The following is a 22,851-nucleotide window of genomic DNA, read 5'->3' on the forward strand; positions in this document are numbered from 1 at the left end:
CCCAACCTCTGGGACAGCAAAAGGCTCCAGGGACCCCTTTGCTTTTGTTAAGGTTTGCTTACGAGATGGGGCCTGAAGGGCTGCAATGGGGGGCAGTGGGGTTATGGGGTGGGATGGAGCCCCATAGTGACGGTGCTGTGCTACGTGTGCACCCCCCACATCCCCCCACCCTCCCATGGGGCTGCTGCCCACAGTGGGGTGAATGGAAGGCAACCAAGGGGCTTCTAATTAATTGCATTGCCCCCTCCTGCATTGCACTGCACTGCATTGCATTGCCCCCTCCTGCGTTGCACTGCATTGCCCACTCCTGCAGCACATTGCACTGCATTGCACTGCTCATTCCTACACTGCATTGCCTCTTCCTGCAGCACGCTGCATTGCATTGCTCATTCCTGCCTTGCATTGCCCACTCCTGCATTGCATTGCATTGCATTGCCCACTCCTGCAGCACATTGCACTGCACCGAGCAATGCAGACACTGACCACCCTGCAGCCAACACAGAGGGCAGTGAGCACACAGCACTGCATTGCATTGCACTGCATTGCACAGAGCACAACCAGCCCAGCTCTGCTGAACCGCTGCAAGGAGAGCCCTCAGCACCGCAGCAAAACAGGAACACAAAGAAAGGAATCAGTGCATGGAACGGCGCCCATCCCTCCTTCTTGCCAAGCTCGTCCACAGCGGAGCCTCTTTCTTGGCTGCAGCAAGGAAGAAAAACAGCCCTGCATGCAAAGCAAGGCAGGAAAGCATTCATTCCTCCCTGCAATCCATTCACCCTGCAGCTCCGCTGCTTATTGGTTGGGTCGTAGAGAGCAACGGGGCTGAGATGGAGTCAATGGAAACATCCCAGCTCTGCGTGTTGGGATGGATGCTGCCTGCAAAGGGCAGATTGCTGTTCTTTAAGGCTTCTCATGGAAGGGTCTGAGATTTCAAAGCCCTTCCTGAGGGTTTGGCTTGTGAAAGGCAAAGAAAACAACGAACTTTGAGATGAGCAATGAGAAATCAAGAGAGAGCTGCAGCCAGATGCAGAGTGCTCAAGGCAATGCAATGCAATGCAATGCAATGCAAGGCAGCACAAGGCAGTGCAATGCAATGCAAGGCAGCACAAGGCAGTGCAATGCAATGCAAGGCAGCACAAGGCAGTGCAATGCAATGCAAGGCAGCACAAGGCAGTGCAATGCAATGCAAGGCAGCACAAGGCAGTGCAATGCAATGCAAGGCAGCACAAGGCAGTGAAATGCAATGCAAGGCAGCACAAGGCAGTGCAATGCAATGCAAGGCAGCACAAGGCAGTGCAATGCAATGCAAGGCAGCACAAGGCAATGCAATGCAATGCAAGGCAGCACAAGGCAATGCAATGCAAGGCAGTACAAGGCAATGCAATGCAATGCAAGGCAGTACAAGGCAATGCAATGCAATGCAAGGCAGTACAAGGCAATGCAATGCAAGGCAGCACAAGGCAATGCAATGCAATGCCTGCAGTGTTTGGGGCAGCTGTGGCCATGCAAAGCAATGGCACCCAAAGGGAGAGGGGAGGGGTCTTTGTGGGACCCCCAGTGCTGCCAAGGCCACGAGGCCCATGAGCCGATTGGGTTTTGTTTTCTTCTCCTTGGAAGCTCAAACTCCAAAGGAATTGAGGGCGTTGCATCAGGAAACACAGGGAGAGCTCAAGATCTGATGGAGCAAAGCCCCATGATGGGGCAGGGCTGGAGATCAGCCCCCAAAGAGGAGGGGGGTTCTGCAGCCCCTGGGCTGGCTCTGCTCTGCACTGCTGGGGCTCCGTGCACAGCAGCACACGCTGCTTTCTGTCCTTGAATGCAAGCTCACATTCGGTGCCTGCCAGGATTTCCCCCTGATTAAAAACAGGACTGGAATTCTCACACAGAGCTGAGGAGGGATTGAGAAAGAGAGGAAGGGAGGAAAGCAGGAAAGCAAAGCACAAGTTCCCCTTTCTGCTGCTCGGTGTGGGCAGGAAGGATGCGGCCGTGGCTCCTGTTTGCTCACAGCACCCCATGGAGAGGGCAGGGAAGGACGAACCCAGCTCCAAAGCGAAGCTGTTCTGCTGTTGCTGGGGTTTCACCCTTCTTTCCCCTAAGAGCAATAAGTGGGGTGCTCCTGGGGGCAGAGATGGGGCGAGGAGATGGGCAGCAGCATTTGGGAGCAGCACATCAGCATTGCTGCACTGCAGCACCAGATGGGAAAGCAACGCTGCAGCATCCAGCACAGCTCCCATGGTGCTGTATGACACCAATCACCTCCTTGTAGGGACACAAAGGGGACACAAAGGGGACACAAAAGGTCCTAAGGCGCCAGGTTATGGTGTCCCAGCCTTACAGGGACAGCTGGGGCTGCTCACCCTCAGCCCTGCTGTGCCCCCATGGGATGTGGATGGAGCCCCATTAGCAGCAGGGAAGTCTGGCTCCTGCTGTGAGCTGATCAACACCACAAAGCGGCAGCTGCTAATTGGGTTCACGGGTCTTCACGTCCCTGTTTTGGGGATGGGGGGGAGGAGGGGAGATCCCCAAAGGCTTTGGGACCTGGGGAGGGGGGGGGGGGGCAGGACCCAGAGCTCAGCCCCTCTGCTGAACTGAGTGGAGAGACCCAAAGGGAACCTCCCAAGGGAACCTCCCAAGGGAGGAAGGAGAACACAAAGTCAGAGCTCAGAGCAGCCCGTGGTGGGGATGGGAGGCAAAAAGCTCAACCCCCCCCTGCCTAATTTGAGGCTGTGAGAGCAAAAGGGTGAGGCCTCTCCCTATAAATACACACAGCTCCAGCCATCCCACACAGACTGGGAGGCCAAGGAGAGGGTTGGGGGGGGGGCACAGTGCCCTGCTGTGACCCCATTGGGCTCCCGGTGCCTCTTCTCCATCTCCCAGCAAAGGGCTGAACCTCTGAGCACCAAAATCCCAGCCATGGGAGAGGGTTGAGAGCAGCAAAACCCCAACAGGACGCTGTGCTGCAAACCCAGCATCGCCCTGTGAGTCACGGAGCGGATTTGGGGTCGGGATTCCTGTAATCACTGCTTTCTAGGGCGGGGATGGAGGCAAGAAGAGCACGGGGCCAAAAGCAAAAGAGGAAACGAGAGCTGCCGTCCCCAAAGCATCGTGCAGGTACCGTCCCCAGCAGCTCATTCCTCCCCGTGTGTTTGCACCAAGAAACCGCAGCGCTCACCAGAAATAAGGGAAGGAAGAGGGGGAAAAAAGCCAAAGCTAAAAGGAGAAGGAGGAGGGAAGAGAATGGAGCAGAAGGGGACGCTCACGGTGCAGGCTGAGCGAGATGTTGATGGAGCGCTCCTCCACGAAGCCCTTCAGGTTGGGGATCTTGGCGCACTTGAGGATGGTTTGGGACGCGCTGTCACCCACGTGCACCCAGCAAACCGTGTCCTCGATGTAGTTGAAGTCCATGGCCGTGGTCTGCTTGGCACTGGTGGGGGTGATGTTGGGGACGGGGGCTCCGCTCAGATACGTGGCCAAGATGTTCTGCGAGTTGGCAATGAGCAGCACGGGAGGGCGGTCCACGGGTTCTGGGGGGGGGGAAGAGAAATGGGGCTGTGACAGCACACACAGCAGGGAGGGCAGCTTAAGGCTGAGAGCAGGGCTATAAGAGTACCTTAAAGCAGTGAACCAGGGCTATAAGGGCACCTTAAGGCTGAGACCAGGGATATAAGGGCACCTTAAGGCTGAGGACCAGGGCTATAAGGGCTCCTTAAGGCAGAGAGCAGGGCTATAAAGGCTCCTTAAGGCTCAGACCAGGGCTATAAGGGCTCCTTAAGGCAGAGAACAGGGCTATAAGGGCTCCTTAAGGCAGAGAGCAGGGCTATAAGGGCACCTTAAGGCAGAGAGCAGGGCTATAAGGGCACCTTAAGGCAGAGAACAGGGCTATAAGGGCACCTTAAGGCAGAGAACAGGGCTATAAGGGCACCTTAAAGCAAAGTGGGGTCCCACTCCCAGCAGGAGCCGCCCAGGGGCACGTTGTTGCTTCCCCCAGGCTCTCACCATTCTTGGCTTTGCAGGACCTGTTGTCAGGCTGCAGGAGATATCCCTCAACACAGCTACACGTGTAGGAGCCCTCAGTGTTGGTGCAGGTCTGGCTGCAGGTGCCATAGACGGTGCATTCATCGAAGTCTGCAAAAGAAAGGGAAGCAGCGAGGTTTGGAGCAGCAAACATCCTTCTGGGGCAGCCACGTGAGGGGGAGGACACGATGTGCAAAGCAGCAACACACAGAAATCAAAGGGACCAGAAAGCAAAGGGACCAGAAAGCAAAGGGACCAGCACAGCCCCTGCTGAACATCACCCCACAGTGGAGCCTAAAGAGAACTCTGCTCCTCCCCCCCCAAATTGCTCTGCAAAAGCTGCTTGTCAATTCCCAGCCCGGATTGCTCTCGTGTGCAGCTCCCCTGGTTTGCAAGTTGCTTTCTTCTGTGAGATAAAAGGGCAGCCTGCAGCACGGAGCCCTCAGCCAGAGCTGCACACACAGCTGATAACGTCCCCATCCCACCCCAGCTCAGATAAAGGAGACACGGAGCTGCTGTATCCTCCCACCTCAGATCTTATCCCCAGGGTCCAACAGCCCCTTTGACCCTCCAGCATCATCATCACCTCCATGCACACAACCAGCTCAGCACTGCGCCCACCCAGCAGCCCCACAAAGGAGATCGCCCCCCCCCCCAACCCCCCATTGGGAGCCCAGAGGTGCTGAGTCCCACGTGAACCCCTTTAGGGCTCCTCTTTGAGCCCCCCCCGAACCCACACCCACCTTTGCAGCTCCTCCTGTCCTCAGCCAGCTGGAAGGAGTTGTTGCAGTAGCAGGCAGGGCCGCTCAGCGTGGGCACGCAGTGATGCTGGCAGCCCAGCGCTGTGCAGTTGGCCAATTGCTCTGCAAAGGAAAGGCAGAGGAGGAGTGAGACAGAGCAGAGCTCGGTGGGTTCTGCCCCCATGGGAACCTTCCCCTTGTGGGACAGCTCAGCCTCGGGTTTGTAGCTCCTTGCTGAAGCAGCACAGCGGCCAAGGAAACAAGGAACAGAATGCACGGCCTTAAGTGGGGAGCGGGAGAGAATGGCAGGAGCACAATTGCATCACCTCCATCTCCTGGGGTATAGAAGCCCCCAAGGTGCAGATGAGGCCACGCAGCTCCACTGGGTGCTCTGCAGGACAAAGCTGAGCCAGCAGAGGAAGCTCCTCTTGGCAGCAAAAGAGCTCAGGGCACGAGAGGCCAGATGCAAAGGGCAGCAAGCCAGCAGGGTGCGATGGGCAGTGGGAGCTGGGGGTGCTCAATGGGGCCTGATGAGCCCCACACTGTGCTGCCATACGTAGGGCTGAACCTGGATGCATCCTGGGAGCTGCAGAGCATTGCAGCAGCGTGCATTGCAGCAGTGTGTGTTGCAGCAGCGTGCGTTGCAGCAGTGTGCGTTGCAGCAGCATGCATTGCAGCAGTGTGCGTTGCAGCAGCGTGCGTTGCAGCAGCGTGCGTTGCAGCAGCGTGCACTGCTTGCTCTGCACTGCTCCACTCAGGGCCTGCAGCTCTCAGATGATCCATCTCCAAGCTGGATTAGCAGCACCCGGATGAGCAGCACAGCCCTAAACACCGAGCAAAGGTCAGGGCAGGTGCGGGGCTCAGCACCCATCGGGATCTCAGCAGCACCCAGCAGCTGCCCTGGCCCGGTGCCACCAGCACCATGCCATGCATTGCCCAGCTGTGAATAACGAGCTCTCATTTAACCCGTGAGACCTATTAGCTAAATGCTAATTGTCAGCCAGGGCAGGGCTGCACAAACAGCCCCACGCTTCCCATGCACAGCCCAGCCAAAGGGCTGCAGGAAGGAGGGGAGCGAAGCTGCATGTCCCAGCACGGGATTGGGTTAAATGGGATGGAAATCGGCCCCAAAAGAGCCCCCGGGCTGGGCTGGAAGCACTGAGCTCGCCTGCAGCACACAGCCAGCCCTGGGGTCAGCCCAGGACATGCGTTTCCACACAGCTGATCCCAGCAACGATGCACGCTGAGATTTGGGGGAGAGTTTCCCAACAGGATTAGCAAGCAGGGAGCAGCCAGGAGACCGATGGGGGGTGGGGGTGGGGGGGTGAAGGGGAATAAAGCAATAAAGCTCCTGGAAATATGGAAAAAAATACATCAGCATCTCTTATCTGCACCAGAATCCCCGACTCTCCAAGCTGTTAAAAGCCAGGAGACAATGCAGCTATTTAATGGCCTGCAGGCTCAGGAATGATGGGCATTTACTTGCAAGCGGCTCTGGATAATCTCTGAGCACTCAGACTGCCAGCTCAGCTGCCCCCAGAGCTCCTGCTGCTGGGACAGGGGGGCACCAGCACCTCCATCAGGGCAAAGCTTGTCCATAGAGCAGCAGGGGGAGCTGCCTGCAAACCACCCCCAACCCAACAGCAGCTCAGGGACCTCGTGATGTACCCGGTGTGGGGGGAAAGAGAGCAAAGGGGGGGGGGAAAGAGAGCAAAGGGGGGGGGGGGGGGGAAGAGAGCAAAGGGGGGGGTTATTTAGTGATGCTGTCCACACAGATCTCTTACTCTGCAAGTGATAAGAGAGGAAATGGCAACCCATCTCCCAACACCTACCCCTGCAGTGCGGCCCCTCATCCGAGCCATCGAAGCAGTCGTGGAGCCCATTGCAAAGCTTGCTCATGTGGATGCACAGCTCGGTGCCCAGGCAGTTGTGCTCGTTGGGTTGGCACCGCGACACTTTGCTCTGAGGGCCTGCAAGGACAGCAAAAGGCACAGCAGTCACTCCCCAAAGCAGGGTGCAGCCAGCACCTCCAGCACCTCCCCACAGCACCCATTGGGCATGGGGGGGGATGGATGGGCACATCTCACCCTGCTATGGGGCACTGAGAGCACCTTCAGTCCCTGCTTTGAGCCCTGGGGTCCCACACCTCCCTGGGCATGTGGCTGCATGGAACCTCGGTGCCCAAAGTGCATCCACAGGTGCCAACAAACCCCTTTTGCTCACAGGCAGCTCACGGGGGGGTTGTTAAGCACCGGGGGGTGACACGATCCCAGGAGCCTTAATCTCCATTATTAACTCAGCAACTTACAAAGGAAGCGCGGCTTATTTGTTAAGCTGCTCTGCAAAGAAGCACAGCATTAAGGCAAACAACAAATCAAATCAGATCCCCAAACCCCACTCAAAGTTCTCCTGGTGTTTCGGCTCCGACCAAGAGAGCAGCAGCCCCAGGGTGCAGAGTGGAGCAGCAGCTCCGGATGCAGTAATTCCTGGTCTCCCTATCCCCACATCTCTCAGGTTTTGGGGTCAAACAAGGATCCCCCACAGCACCATGCTGCCCAAGGTCCCATTGCAGCCAGCTGTGCAGACCTGCAGGCTCCATGCCTTGGGGTTCAGGCACTTTAGGACTCATCCTAAACCTGTTGGGCTCCCTTGGGATCTGCATTGAGTTCCCTCTGCCTGCAGCTCTGCTTCCTGGAAGCTGCTGTTGTGCTTTCAGCCCTAACCCTTGGGCTAACAGCAAGCATTGCTGAGAGCTCCCTGCAGGACAGACAGCTGTGATGGGGACATTGCCAACCCCAGGGCAGCCATCAATGCACCCCACAGGGCACCAGCACCACAATCTCCCCCCTCACATCACCATGATGTGCTTCCCTCCCATGGAACAGCACAGGGACTCAGCCTCCCTTCCTTGCATTGCACAGCAACGCCTGCTGCCCTCAGCCTGCACTGCCCTGCAAGTCAGCCCGGGCTCAGCACACAGATGGGAAGAGCCAGGCTGGGAGCAGGGAGGACACTCACAGCTCTGTTGTGCATCCCCTGTGCACAGGAACCCCCCCTTCCAACATACCCCTCCCAGACGGGAGCCTCCACCCACCCCAATGATGAAACAGCAAATTGTTTCTGGATGAGCAGCCTCACAGGGCTGGGTTGTTTTCCTCTGCCCTTCCCAACTGAGCTCCGTTATACAGAGCTGCAAAGTCCAGCAAAGCGAGCTGCAGTGAGCAGCCCCAAAACACAGCGGTGTTGGGAGGGGGGAATCCATGCACAACTCAGAGCACATGGGATGATCCCACATTGCCAAGGTGAAAAACTCCAGCCCACCACCCCATCCCATCCCATCCCATCCCATCCCATCCCACCCCATCCCATCCCATCCCATCCATCCCATCCATCCCATCCATCCCATCCCATCCCATCCCATCCCATCCCATCCCATCCCATCCCATCCCATCCCATCCCATCCCATCCCATCTGTGGTTCATGCAACGTGCCCTTCATTGCACATTGAGGTGCCCAAAGGATGGGAATGCAAAGGGCTCCAGCTGCCAGATCCAGCCCTGTGAGCACAGGGATGCTTTTCCAACACATGTAGGAACGTTTCCAGCTTGCAGACTCGCTCAGCAATGCGAGATCAACCAATAGAACCACAGGTTGGAAAAGACCTTGCAGGTCATCGGGTCCAAGCAGACGGGATGGACTGCAGAGCTCCGGATGGGAACCTGAGCACCAGCCCTGGGACCACACATCGCTCCCTGCTCTGCATTGCAACCCCCCCCCCCCAAAGGGCAGCTCTGCCCCCTCCTCCAAGGGGGTCGAAGCACGTTGCCATCATGGCACGGCAAACGAAGGGTTAATTAACACAGCACCAAACAAGCCAAAAGAAGGAAGGCACCGGAATGAAGTGCACAGCTCGGATCCGCCGTGCCCATTATTGCCCTGCACAGAGCCTGGATCAGAACTGCTTATCGCACACAGGGCAGGATTAATCTACAAGCAGCTCTGTTTGCTTTTGACCGTGTGGGTTTGCTAATAAATGAGCCCATTTATTACATGTGACAAGCTGGTGGTACACCCCAAGGAGCTGAATTAGGCCGGAATTTTAACCTCACTTGGAAAAAGAAATGAGGGGGGAGAGGGGGGGGGGGCAAGGAAAGAAGAAAAGCAATTCGTTCTTCCATAAATAAAGGCTGTAATTTGTTTGGCAACAGCCCAAAGGGATGGAAAGCTGCAAAGGGAATAGATGGGAGCTTGACCCGGAACGGGCAGGTCCTGCCCATGGACCTACATTGGGTGCCAGCACCCAGCACTGCATCAGCACAGGGTCACTCTCTGGGCAAGCAAAGTGCTGCAGCTCCTCCTGCTCCTGCATGGGATGGTTTGGCTTCAAGCATTGCCCTGCTGGATGCAAACACCCCCCTGGGTGCAATGGGGTGCAATGGGACTGCAGGAAGGGTGCTGCCATGCAGCAGTGTGTGAGCAGCAGGTTGCACCGTGACACCCAGCAGGAGAAACAGCCACAGCAAATCCATTTCCCAGCACCTTTTTGCTTTGCAAGGGGAAAGGTGGAGGCTCTCATCCAAGCTTTGCTCCTTGGGAAAGCATGGTGGGATGTGAAGGTGAGGAATCAGTGCATGCCTCTCCTATGGACACGAGTGCATCCATAGGGCTGAAAAGGGGAACTCTCCCTGTGCTCAATGAGCAACGCCTGCAAAAGGATTCCCTGGAGAGCAAAACCCTTCCATAGAGCAGACAGCATTTCCAGAGCCTCTGACATGAGTGCAGAACTGCAATGTAAACAGCCGTGTATCTGCAGCCAGGGCTGGGGCTAATGAAAAGAAATCATTAAATCATAGGAATCAAAGTCATTCTCTCCCTGCCAAAAAGATAAGGGGGGGTTGGGGGGGGGGGGGGGGGGGATGAGCCTTCTGGGTGCCCCGGTGCCAAAGTGGCGTGAGAAAAGCTCTCCTGGCACAACAAGAGCTGCTGCCAGTGCTGACAGGTCGGGCTGTTTGCACGAGCCTGGGCAGGAGCAGGCAGAGCTCAGCATCCCTCTGCCCATGGGAGAGGCTGCCATAGGCGATGCCCATCCAGCCCCACCAACCAAGCAGCTCAGGCTGGGCTGAGGGCAGGATGTGAGATATGGGGGGGGGGGGTCCTTTCTGCCCTTTGGAAGGTGGGGGTCTCATCTTATGGGGGGGGGCAGATGTGATGATGGTGCTTCCCCATCTCATCCAGTGGCTTCCATCCCCCCTGCCTGGCTCTGCAGCCCCATTCAGACAGTGATAAGGAAAATAATAAGGGGGAGAGGGGTTAAAAAGAGCATCCAGGGCATCCATCTACCTGTCTGGATGGATAAAGAGAGAGAGCTGTGAGCTGGGCAGGGGCACAGCCAGTGCAATACGTCAATCAGGACGGATTCCTTCCAGCCTCCAAGCCAGTAATTTTCCAGGGCTGCTGATTGAGCGGAGCCAGACAGCCCAGCCCATCCCATCCCAACCCATCCCATCCCATCCCATCCCATCCCATCCCATCCCATCCCATCCCATCCCATCCCATCCCATCCCATCCCATCCCATCCCATCCCAACCCATCCCATCCCATCCCATCCCATCCCATCCCAACCCAACCCATCCCATCCCATCCCAACCCATCCCAACCCCCCCCATCCCTCCCACGGTTGCATCATTTCTCTTTTTGCTTTCAGAAATAAATAACTCCAGCGCCGAACCGCAGCCTGCTGGGGAGGGAAGCTGTGTGCCAAGAGCAACGGGAGGCCGAGCAGGATGCGGCCATAATGCTGGCTGTCAAACAGCAGCACCCGGCACCTCGGCATAGAGAAACATGGGGATGTGCTCTGCAGGAGCTGCTGGCCCGGTCTGACCCAACATGGCTCCCTGCTCGTGGCCTGCCTTGTCCAGAGCAACATGGCTCCTGGCCTTGTCCAACCCAATATGGCTCCTGGCCTTGTCCAACCCAATATGGCTCCCAGCCCTGTCCAACCCAATATGGCTCCCAGCCCTGTCTGACCCAACATGGCTCCCCACTCATGGCCTGTCTTGTCCAACCCAACATGGCTCCCCACTCATGGCCTGTCTTGTCCAACCCAATATGGATTTTGGCCTTGTCCAACCCAACATGGCTCCTTGCTCATGGCCTGCCTTATCCAACCCAATATGGCTCCTGGCCTTGTCCAACCCAACATGGCTCCTGGTCCTGTCTGACCCAACATGGCTCCCTGCTCATGGTCTGGCTCCATCTATCCGACCCAACATGGCTCCCTGCTCCCATCCTGCTCCTTCCCAGCCCCATTCCCCCCATGGTTGCTCCCTTGCAGGGTCCCAGCCCCACTCAGTACCCACACACCCCCATCCCCACCATGCCTGGGGCAGCTCCTGCCTCCCCCCACCATACACTGACCCCATAGCCCCCCCATAAAGCCCAGACCCCCCATCAGCACCCTCAGCATCCAGATGGGAGCAGATTAAAGCAGCATCATCCTCAATGGGAGCTGGATGGCAAGCAAGCAGCTGGACGGATGGAGCTGGTTGGTACCCGGTTGGTACCCAGCAATGCAGCAGCATCCCAGGGGGGGGTGAAAGGGAGGTTGGGGGGGTCCTGAAGCAACAAAGAGGTGGAGCAGAAGAGGAAGGAAAGCAGCTGATACATACAGATATCGGGGGATTCATCCGAGCCGTCGGGACAATCCTTCTCCCCGTCGCATCGCCAGCCCTTAGAGATGCACGTGATCTGATCTTTGCATGCAAACTGTTTGGGGCTGCACGTCTTGGGTGCTGGGTGAGAAACAACCAGAACGAAGGAGAAAATCAGTTTCTTCCCCAATGATTTCCTTCTTTCCTTCCTCCCCCCACCCCTGTTTGTAAATAGGGATTAAGATGGAGCTGAAGGAGCACGTCGCTTTCCTTGCTGATGGCTGATGGTTGCAGGTTGGCAGCAGATCCATCAGCCCAGAGCCCTGAGCAAGGCAGACAATATAAAGTGAGGCATTAATGGCACCGGGATGAAGCAGGAATGGAGCTTCACGATGCAACAGCTGGAAGATGGTTTTAGGTTGGTTGAATTCATTGCTGGGAGCCCAAAGGTGCTGAGCTTCCAATGGCAGGAATAAAAGTGTAAGAAAAGAGGGAGATAAATGGGAAAACCCAACCGAGAAGGGATTAAAAAGCCTCATTGCACATCATACAGCCAGATGGGGGGGGTGAGGGGGGTTGCAGCCCCCAATGTGGCCCCCCAGCACTGCAATGGGGGGGGTTACAGCCCCATATGTTGGCCCCCCAGCACTGCAATGGGGGGGGTTATAGCCCCCAATGTGGCCCCCCAGCACTGCAATGCTGTCAGCGGGGAGGAAGAGATGCTGGCGGGGCTTTTTTGGCCAGCAGACGCTGCAGGAAAGTTCTTTGTTGGCCGACTCACAGCTGGCAGCAACGGGAAGCAAAAATGCAACGCGTTGTTTGGAGCAGTGCAGAGCACGGAGCTCAGCATCAGAGCACGGAGCTCAGCATCAGAGCACGGAGCTCAGCATCAGAACATGGAGCTCAGCATCAGAGCATGGAGCTCAGCATCAGAGCAAGGAGCTCAGCATCAGAGCATGGAGTTCAGCATCAGAACATGGAGCTCAGCATCAGAGCATGGAGCTCAGCATCAGAGCATATATCTAAATACCTCCAGATGGGAGCAAGTTGGCTGTCAGGACCCCAAACACCCCCAGATGGGACTAAGTCAGCTTCTAGGACCCCAAATACCCCCAGATGGGAGTAAATCCCCTTCCAGGACCCCATACACACACCTAGCCCCACTCAGCTCCATCTCAGCAGCAGGGCAGCTCAGAGCTCCCACCTTTCAGGTCTGTGTTTGCACAGAGCTGGGCCGAATGGGACCCTATGGGTCAGCATCTCAGCCCTGCAGTCTGAATGGAGCACCAAGACATCCCAAACGTCAGCGTTTCCATAAGGATGTGCCATCCCAGAGCCCTGTGCCAGGCTCACACCATCAGCACTGCCCTCCGTCCCCATGGCAAAGCCTTTGGATGGAGCAGGGATGGATGCATGGGTGGGTGATCCGGGTTGATGCGCATCAATGCTGCGTTCACAAGGAGCCAAATTGTGGCCCTGGGAGCTGCAAAAGTGGGAGCTGAGCTGAGCTGAGGGGGCTCCAACCTCGGAGGGAGGGGGGAATAAAAGGGCCTTCATGTGGCACACAATGGGCGGCTCAGAGAGGAACCCGGCGCAGCTGCAAAGAGCCGGCCATGGCAAACATCCCCCTCTTTAGCAGTCAAGAGGAGTGAGCCCTGCTCAAAAAGGAAGGTAAAAAGAGGAGAAAACGGGGCTCCAAACAACGAATGGTTGTTCTGGTGCAAGAAGGGAACCCTCCTGCCCTGGGGAGGGTTGGGGATGTGTGACCCCCCCCACCCCCCATCCCCAGCATGTGGAGATGGGTCAATCCAGGGGTCTTCCAAAGAGCCCATGCACCACCACCACGGTTTGCTTTTAGCCTATAGGGGGACGTCAGCACCCCGTTTTCTATGGGCTCCATCTGAGGGCGCTGAGCAGGAGGGTCCCCCTTCCTCCAGGAGACCCCGAATTCCCTTTGATGGGCAGGACGAGACCCCCGATATTTGGAGAGCGAAGCCCCCCCCAAAAAGCTTTGGGACCATCTGAGCACTCCGGCCCAGCTCCCTCCTTCCTCGGGAGGAGGCGGCCGCAGCTCCGCAAAGGAAACGGGGCTGGCAATAAAGACGGGCTGGAATGAGCGTGATTTGCAAAACAGATGTTCCAAACCGGGATGGGGGGGGGGGGGGAGAAAAGAGAGAGGGAGAAAAATAAATCCACCCCGCATTCCTCGTAGCTCTTCGTCCCCACATCCCGTATCCCATAGGGCAGCACGGGGCTCAGCCACGTCCCCCTCCTCCCCCCCATATCCCCATCCCCACACTCCGACCCCCGGAGGGTCCATTGGCTGCAGCGCAATGCAGCCACTTTTGCAAGCACCCTTCCCCGGCCACGTTAGGCACAACGCAATCCCTTCTGTCCCTTCTGCCTTCACTTTCCTCTCTTGCCTTTCCTTCCATCCCCCCCCCCCCCCCCCCCAAATCCATCCGTCCATCCATTCTTTGTTCTCAGATTTCAGAGCCCTTCGTCCTCTTTTCTCCTTCCTTTCACCCTTCCCATCTCTCTGATGGAGGTTCACCCCGCGGCGATGCCCCGATCCGAAGCTCCGTTACGGAGCTGCAGGGCACGGAGCGGGACCCACTAAAGGGAAACACAGCGCAGAGCGACGCAGCTCGCAGCCCCGCAGCCAAACCCGGTTGTCCTCAGGCCATACGGAGCCAGACCGAGACTAACAGAGACGTTTAAAACAACACAACGCGGATCCCGCAGCCGTATTTTAATAAGCGGGAGGTCGGCATTGAGGCTAATTTGTTTGGCTTGCATTTAAACACAAGATTTCCAAACAGTTCAAATGCATTTTTGCCATTCTTCCATTCCTCCCCCCCCCCCCCCTCTTTAACACCCCCCCTTCCTTCCTTTCCTTTTCCTTCTTTACACGGGAAGATTCAAACCAGCCCGCAGCTCGCTCCATAACGAAGCTCTGTTCGCTCCGTCCCATTCCGAGCCACAAATATTTGGGCTGTGAAGGAGGGGGAGGGAAAAAAAGGGGGGGGGAGGGAGAAAGGGGGGGGGGGGGGGGAGGGAGGGGCTGCCTCAATTGCTGAGTAAATGTTGACTTTAAAAGACGGGGAGGGAGGGGGGGGGGGTTGTGTGTGTTTCTTTGCCCCCTTTCCAGTATCACGCAGCGCTGCTCCCCTTAAGGTGAAATAGGATTTGGGGGGGGGGGGGTTGCAAAGGGAGCTGGGGTCTGAGTGGGGGCAAAGCTGGGGGGGGGGGGGGGAGGGTGGAGAAGAGCCATGGCTGAGAGATGAAGGGGGGGGGGGGGGAAGGAGCTGCAGCCAATGACACGTGGCACAGCCACGATGCTGCCGGGACCCCAAACAGCCCCTCAAGGGAAAGCAGGTCAGATGCCAGGACCCCAAACACCTCCATGCGGCTGCCAGGACCCCAAACAACCCTATGCAATAGCAAGTTGGCTTCCAGGACCCCATACAGCCCCAGGAGGCTGCCAGGACCCCAAACACAGCTGGGTGGGAGTCCACTGGGTGCTGGGACCCCATAGCTGCCAGGACCCCATACACCTCCAGAAGTGAATGCACTGGGTGCCAGCACCCCATTCACCACCAAGTGGGTTGCCAGGACCCCCAAACACAACCTGGTGGGAGTGCACTGGGTAAGAGGACCCCAAATAACCCCCCAAGTGGGACCAAATGGGCTGTCAGGACCCCAAACACCCCCAGGTGGGAGTGCACTGAGTGCCAGGACCCCCAAACAGCCCTAAGTGGGAGCAAATCAGCTTTCAGGACCCCAAACACCCCCAGGTATTGGGCTGCCAGGACCCCCCACCACATCTATGCCCACCCCCAGACCCTACTGACAGCCCCACTAAGGAGCAGCCAAGAGATAAAGCAGCGCAGACCCCAAACCCCCCCCCCGACCCCATAGGATCCCCCCATCCCCGCTGTTCCCTCCAACCCCCTCAGACAAAGGAGGGCAGCGGGGCCACAAATGGAGACGGCTGAGAGCAGGATCCCCACCGAGAGGGGGAAGGGGAATAAATCCCATTGCAACGACCCAGGGCCGCCATCACAGAGTGGGGTCCTGGGGGGGGGGAGGGGGGGGCGAGGGGGGGGGGGGAGGGCGAGAGAGGGGGGGGTCTCCCCCAACACTGCAGCCAGGAGATGTGTGGACCCCCCCCCCCCCCATAGATTGGTGCTGGGGGGGAACGCATTGGGAAATGGTTTTGGGGGGAGGCAGCAAGGAAAGGGAAAAGACCCCCCCCCCCTCCCAGCCTTCCCCCCCCCCCCCAGCCACCATCCCTTCTTTTTTTCCCTCCTCTTTTTGCAGCTTATCTGCAATTGAAATGGGAAGCAAAAAGCAGAACAAAAAGAAAGCAAGGAAACAAAAAGCGTTTGCAGCCAAGAGAAGGGGCTGCAACCCCCCCCCCCCCCCCCTTACACACACACATACACACAAGTGGTGGGAGGGCTGTGGGGGGGGCCTGGCTGGCAGCAACCCATGGGGGGGGGCATTCCTATTCCCATAGGGGAGTGGGGGGGTATTCATCCCCCCCCCCCATATAGAGGGGGTAATGGGGAAGGGTATTCCTATCCCCATATCGGGGGGGGGGAATCCTCCCCTCATATAGAGGGGGTAATGGGGGATGGGGGGGCATTCCTGTTCCCATATTGAGGGGGTAGTGTGTGTGTGGGGGGATTCCTAACCCCATATAGAGGGAGTGGGGGATTCCTCCCCCCCATATAGAAGGGGTAGTGGGGGAGGGGGGCAGCATTCCTATTGCCATATAGAAGGGGTAATGGGGGGGTATTCCTATTGCCATATAGAGGGGGTGGTGGGGGGGACGGGGTATTCCTATCCCATATAGAGGGGGAGGTAATCCTCCTTCAATATAGAGGGGATAATGGGGGGGTGAGGGCATTCCTATCCCCATATAGAGGTGTGGGGGATTCCTCCCCCATATAGAGGGGGTAATGGTAGGCAGGGGCATTCCTATCACCATATAGAGTGGGTAATGGGGATGGGGGATTCCTCTACCCCGTATATAGGGGATAGTGGGCAGGAGGCAATTTGGGGCTGGGGTCCCGGCTGCTGGATGCCCCCAGGGCCACGTGTGACCCCCCCATAGTGCCCCTCCCCCCTTGACCTGGGCTGGGGGGGGGGGCATGTCCCAGATTGGGACCCAAAGGGAGCGCGGTGCTGCGCCCCAAAGGCCGTTATTTATGGCTTCTGGCTGCAGCTGATAAGGATCCCCCGGGATCTGCCCGCGCTGCCATAAAGCAATTACACGCTGTGGATTAATTGGCATTTCATCCCCACAGCTGGAACACCGCGATGGGGGGGGGTGGAGATGGGGGGGAGAGGGCAGCGGGGTCAGATGTAGGGTGGGATGGGATGGGATGGGATGGATGGGATGGGATGGATGGGATGGGATGGGATGGGGTGGGATGGGATGGGATGGGATGGGGTGGGATGGGATGGGATGGGATGGGATGGGATGGGATGGGATGGGATGGGATGGGATGGGATGGGGTGGGATGGGATGGGATGGAATGGGATGGGATGGGATGGGATGGGATGGATGGATGGGATGGGATGGGATGGGATGGGATGGGATGGGATGGGATGGGATGGGATGGGGTGGGATGGGATGGGATGGAATGGGATGGGATGGGATGGGATGGGATGGGATGGGATGGGATGGGATGGGATGGGGTGGGATGGGATGGGATGGGATGGGATGGGATGGGATGGGGTGGGATGGGATGGGATGGAATGGGATGGGATGGGATGGGATGGGATGGGATGGGATGGGATGGGATGGGATGGGATGGGGTGGGATGGGGTGGCAGCAGGTTCCTATGCAGGCCAGCATCGTTCAGCTGCGGCCCTACAAGCACTGGATCCCAGCCAGAGACATTGGCCTCCATTCCTGAGTCAACTCAATTTGGCTGCCTTTGCAAATAGGGACTTTGTCTAAAATGGGGAACCCGAGCAGAACGGTCCTTGTGAAGAGGAGCAGAAAAAGGCCCTTTGAGGGGACGCTGCTGGAATCAAAGTCACTTCTATGGCTGAATAATTAGCGGCTGTGAGTGCCCTCATTAAGGCGGCATAAAGGATCCTATTCCCCAGAGGAGGGCGACGCTCCGGAGCTGCTCTGGATTCGGGGCCGAGGTGTGAAAGCTGCTCTGCGCCCCATTGCTGCGTTATGGGGACCCGAGAGCATCCCACACTGCCCCATGGACACCTGTGGGATGAGCCCACCCCACACTGCCCTATAGACACCCCATGAGCTGAGCTCACCCCACACTGCCCCATAGACACCTAACCCTAACCCATAGACACCCCATGGGCTGAGCCCACTCCACACAGCCCTATAGACACCCCATGAGCTGAGCTCACCCCACACTGCCCCATAGACACCTAACCCTAACCCATAGACACCCCATGGGCTGAGCTCACCCCACACAGCCCCATAGACACCTAACCCCAACCCATAGACACCCCATGGGCTGAGCCCACCCCACACTGCCCTATAGACACCCCATGAGATGAGCTCACCCCACACAGCCCCATAGACACCTAACCCTAACCCATAGACACCCCATAGGCTGATCCCACCCCACACTGCCCTATAGACACCCCACATCCTCCCACTGTTAGAGGTGTGAGCAAACCCAACCCTCGGGTGGGGGGGTTGCAGGAGGAGGAGGAGAGGAATTCCCTGCTGGGAAGTGAGCTCCGATTCGGTGCCCCATAGCGGGGACGGCTCGGCCCCTTCGGAAGGCGGCGGCTGTAGGAAGTATTAAAGCCAACTGCTTCCTTTTGCAAACAATAAAAAACACAACGAGGCGATGCAGGAAACCATTCACAGCAACGAGCTGCTGCTGCTGCCCGGGGGGGGGGGTCACCGAGCATCCAAACAAGCTGGGGGGGGTTGGGGGAGGACCGGGCTGCCAAAGCGATGTGCAAATAATGCCGTGCAAATAACGCCGTGCAAATAACGCCGTGCAAATAACGCCGTGCAAATAACGCCGTGCAAATAACGTCGTGCAAATAAGCCCAAAGGGATCGCTGGGAGCAGCAGGGATGCATCTCGGCGCTCCTCAGCCACAATGCAGCGCTGCGGCCCGAAGAGCTGCAAACAAAGAGCTGTGCAAAGGGATGGGAAGCAGCCGGCTGAGCTGCACGGCTGGGCTGCAGCCGACACATGCAACGCACTCCGGGTCAGGGCAGGGAATGGAGGCTCTGACCCCACAGAGGCTCTGACCCTATAATGGCTCCAACCCTATAGCGGCTCCGACCCCACAGAGGCTCTGACAGCATAGCAGCTCCAACCCCATTGCAGCTCTGACTCCACAATGGCACTGACCCCATAGCAGCTCTGATCCCATAGCAGCTCCGACCCCATAATGGAACTGACCCCATAGCAGCTCCAACCCCATAGCAGCTCTGACCCCATAATGGCACTGACCCCATAATGGTACTGACTGCAGCTCTGACAGCAGAGCAGCTCCAACCCCATAATGGCTCCAACCCCATAGCAGCTCTGACCCCATAGCAGCTCTGACCCCATAGCAGCTCCAACCCCAACAAGGGCTCTGACCCCATAGCAGCTCTGACCCCACAGCAGCTCTATAGGGCCGGGGCCCCCATCCCACCCCTCACCCAACACAGCACAGCACCTCCATAGCCGTCCCTTTGAGCTTGGGAAGGACACCACGGCCTACATTTAGTGCTGGGGATGGATGGGCAGAGCGACCTTATAGGGTATATATGGGCACGACCCCATATGTGGGGTGGGTGCCCAATGGGCCCTTTGGATTGGGGTGGGATGGACGCCATCCAGCATGAATCTGCCTGCAGGAAGGAAGCTGAGTCAGCCCCATTCCCAGCATTGGGATCACAGTGTGGCTGTGGGGCTGCTCACACCTCAATGGGGGGCACAGCAGTGGGATGGATTGTGGGGAACCCAAATCAGCTCCATGCATGGAACTGGCACCTCTGCCCCATAAGCCAGTGGGATGCAGCCGGTCCCATGCAACACTCAGGACCCCCCAACCCAGGTGCAGCCCCCCCCCCCCCGACCCACTCACCCATCCAAGAGCTGCTCCACCATCCCCTCCAGCACCATCCCAACCCCAAAGCCCCAACCATGGGCAGCATCCACACCACAAGGGCATCTCCCACCCCCAAAGCCCCCCCCATACCAACCCCCCCCATCCCTTCTATGCTGAATGGGAAGCATCTGTGCATCTGCAGGGCCCTCCGCCAGCTTCCTTTGGGGTGACTCACGCAGGCATTTGGTGCTCAGCACATCCACACCTCGGGCCTGCAGGACACCCATCCCCCCCCCATGTATGGGGCCGAACCAGCTCCCCCTATAACCAGAGCTCACCCCACAGCAGCACCGTGCACCGCAAAGGGGGGTCCCAGTTAACACCAGGAGCTGCTCCCACCGCCCTCACTTTGTCCTCTGATGGAGGAGAGGGGCAGCCACAGCCCCACATTGCTCAGATGGGGGGGACACAGAGGATATGGGGACACAGAGGATATGGGGACACAGAGGACATGGGGACACAGAGGACATGGGGACACAGAGGACATGGGGACACAGCTGTCACCACCCCTGCGCTGTCCCAAACGCCACCGAGCTGCCCTGGCAGCAATGAGGAGGCACCACATTGGGGCTCACCCCCCAAATCCCATTTGCCACCCCCCACCCCGGGTGGCTGCTCCCCATCCACGACCATCAGCAGGGATGCAGCAGCAGCTGCTGCCTTGGAGCTGCAGCCCCATGCAGAACATGCACAGCCCCCGAGGAGCACCAAAGTGCCCCAACCAAGTCCATTTCCAAAGCAGCAGAGGGCACAACCCCCCCCCCCCATCACCGAGACCCCCCCTCAACGAGGCCGTTGGATCCCTGAGCATTGCAGATCGCAATGTTTGCTGCCGGGAAGAGCCCCGGGGCAGCTCGGAGCTGCGCTGCTGCCCTTTGTCCCTTTGGAAGGGCTCTGCAAGCCCCGCTGCTGGACTTTGCCTCCCTTTGCTCTTCTGCAACCAAAGAGGAACAAACCAACGGCGTCCAGCTCCGCAAACGGGATCGGAGCTGCAAAGCGGGGCAGCCCCACCGCTGCTGCGCTATGGGTCGGGATACGGACCCCCCCCCCCCCTCCATCTCCACCTCCATCCCCTCCCCCCTCTCGGACAGCGGGGCTCCTTCTTAGAGCTCGGCAGGACGCGGCGGCCCAGCAGCACGCCGTGCCGGCACACGTGGCTCCGTGGGGTGGGCGCTCGGAGCCCAACCGGGGGGCGTTCCCGTGCCGCCCTCCTGCCCCATTCCGAGCCACGGGGCGGAGGAGACGATGGAGGAACGTCCCCCGAGCGCATCCCCGCTGCTGCAGCCCCGTTTCCAAAGGCAACGGCCGCTTATGCAATGAGCGATGCCCGGCCCTCCGCCCCCACCAACTTCGGAATCCGCTTCCCGACGCAGCTGGGTTGGAACCGGAGCCGAACCCGCAGCGCTCCGTGCTATGAGGAGCAGCTCAGCCACGACCGCGGGGTCAGCGCCAGCGGCTGCGTCACCTCCGTGTCAATGACCCCACGGGTGGCAGCTCCGAGCCGGGCCCCCCCCAGACCCAAACCCAAAACGTGGGATGGGATCCGGACGCCTGAAGCCCCGTGATTGCGGGGGGGGGGGGGGGTCCGCATCCCCTGCGCCACAACAGCAGCTCCGTGGGGCGCAATGGTTGAGCACAGGGAAAGGCTCCCCCCCCCTCTCGCCCCCCCCCACGTCCCCCTCCCCACGCATTGCCCCCATAGGGACGCACCGAGGGGGAACGCCGAGCGCCCCTCCGCGTTTGAACGCGGCCCCCGCACGGCGGCTCCGACCCCGCAGAGCGGATCGATGCGGAGCGGGCCGCGACGTGCGCAGCGTCTGAATAGCGCGATGCGGGGCGGCCCCGCAGAACCGAGCGGGGATCGGGGCCCGGAGCTGCCCGCAAAGCTCCGCACCGCTACAGGGGAAAGTTACCGGGAACGGGGGGGGGGAAGGAGAGAAAATACGAACGGAACCACCCCCCCCCCACCGCAGGAATTGGGCTCCGCGGGATCCCCCGACGCGGGGAGCGGCCCCGCAGCGCTCTGCTTTGTCACAGCCCCGGAGGAGAACCGCGATTACCGCACCGCTCCGGACCGGGACCGGGTGAGACCGGGACCGGGTGAGACCGGGACCGGGAGCGGCCCCGCTGCGGGCACCCCCCGCCCCCCCCCCCCCCCGCACCGCACCGCACCGCATTGCCCCACAACGGGAGCGCTGCGCAGCCCCGGGGGGACGCGTCGAACCGAACCGAACCGAAGCTCCCCGAGCCCCGCAAAGCCCCGCACTCACCTTCGAGGGCGCGGGCGGCGGGCGCGGCCAGCAGGGCCAGCAGGCACCCGGCCAGGGCCAGCAGCGGCCCCATGCCGGCGGCGCGGCCCGGCCCGGCTCGGTTCGGCTCGGTACGGTTCCGCTCGGCTCGGTTCGGTCCCGCTCTTCACGCCGTTCTGCCCGCGGGTCGGCGCGTCCCGCGCCCGCGCACCGACATCCGCGGAGGGAGGGGGGGGGTGCGGGAGGGGGCGGGAGGGCGGCGGAGCGGGGGGGAGGGCCGGGGCGGGGCGGGGGGGAGCGGGGCGGTGAGGGGTGGGGGGGCTCCTCCGGCCCTGGGCGGCGGCGGCGACGCCGGGGGCTGCGGGAGGGGGCGGGGGGGGGGGGGGGGGCCGTGCGCGCCGCCGCCACCGGGGGATGGAGCGCGCGCCGCCGCCCGGTGACGTCACCGGGCGCGCGCGCTGCCGAGGGGAGGTGGGGGGGTGCGTGGAGAAAGGGGGGGGTGGGGGGGCTACGCGGCTGGTGCGCATGCGCGTGCGGGACCCGGATTGCGCCCCCCGGGCGGAGCTGAAGGGATGGCAATGGGGGGGGGGCGGGACGGGATGGGGTGGGATGGGGGCATGGATGGGGGTAGGGATGGGGATGGGGCTGTGTGTGGGGTGAAGGTGGGAAGGGGATGGGAAGGGTACGATCTAGGGATGGGGTGGATAGGGGTATGGGAGGGATATGGGATGGGTATGGGGTGGGTATAGGATGAGTATGGTATAGGTTTGGGATGGGTGTGTTATAGGCATGGTGTGGGTATGGGGTTGATATGGAATGGGTGTGAGATGGGTATGTTATGGGTACGGGGTAAGTATGGGATGCGTGTGGGATAGGTATATAATGGGGATGGGATGGGTATGGGATGGGATGCGTATGCTATAGGAACATGATGGGGATGGGGTGGGTAGGGGCACGGCATGAGTGCAGTATAGGTTGAGAACGATGTAGGTTGGGGAATGGGGTGAGTGTGGAATAGGAAATGATGGGGATGGGGTGGGAGGGGCGTGGGATGGGGATGGGTTACGGGAAGGGGTGGAATAGG

General features: G+C 59.4%; 1 protein-coding gene across 5 annotated transcripts in view; it reads right to left on the reverse strand.

Annotated features, from left to right (window-relative positions):
* LRP1 (LDL receptor related protein 1) overlaps window positions 1-22,039 on the reverse strand; it is a 60,722-nt gene extending 38,683 nt beyond the window's left edge. For 2 of the 5 annotated variants that reach the window (XM_072358042.1, XM_072358041.1), the window contains exons 1-6: window positions 21,789-22,036; window positions 11,423-11,545; window positions 6,587-6,724; window positions 4,758-4,877; window positions 3,997-4,125; window positions 3,261-3,524 (exon numbers count right to left, since the gene is read on the reverse strand). In XM_072358042.1, coding sequence (XP_072214143.1) covers window positions 3,261-3,524; window positions 3,997-4,125; window positions 4,758-4,877; window positions 6,587-6,724; window positions 11,423-11,545; window positions 21,789-21,861 — 847 coding nt within the window. In that variant the 5' untranslated portion in view covers window positions 21,862-22,036. Of the gene's footprint in view, window positions 1-3,260; window positions 3,525-3,996; window positions 4,126-4,757; window positions 4,878-6,586; window positions 6,725-11,422; window positions 11,546-21,788 lie in introns of all 5 variants that reach the window. The other 3 variants (XM_072358044.1, XM_072358043.1, XR_011905889.1) reach the window with 2 other exon arrangements.
* Between the last annotated feature and the right edge of the window lie 812 nt (window positions 22,040-22,851).

This window comes from Excalfactoria chinensis, chromosome 28 (genome assembly GCF_039878825.1).
Source record: "Excalfactoria chinensis isolate bCotChi1 chromosome 28, bCotChi1.hap2, whole genome shotgun sequence".
Classification (NCBI taxonomy): domain Eukaryota; kingdom Metazoa; phylum Chordata; class Aves; order Galliformes; family Phasianidae; genus Excalfactoria; species Excalfactoria chinensis.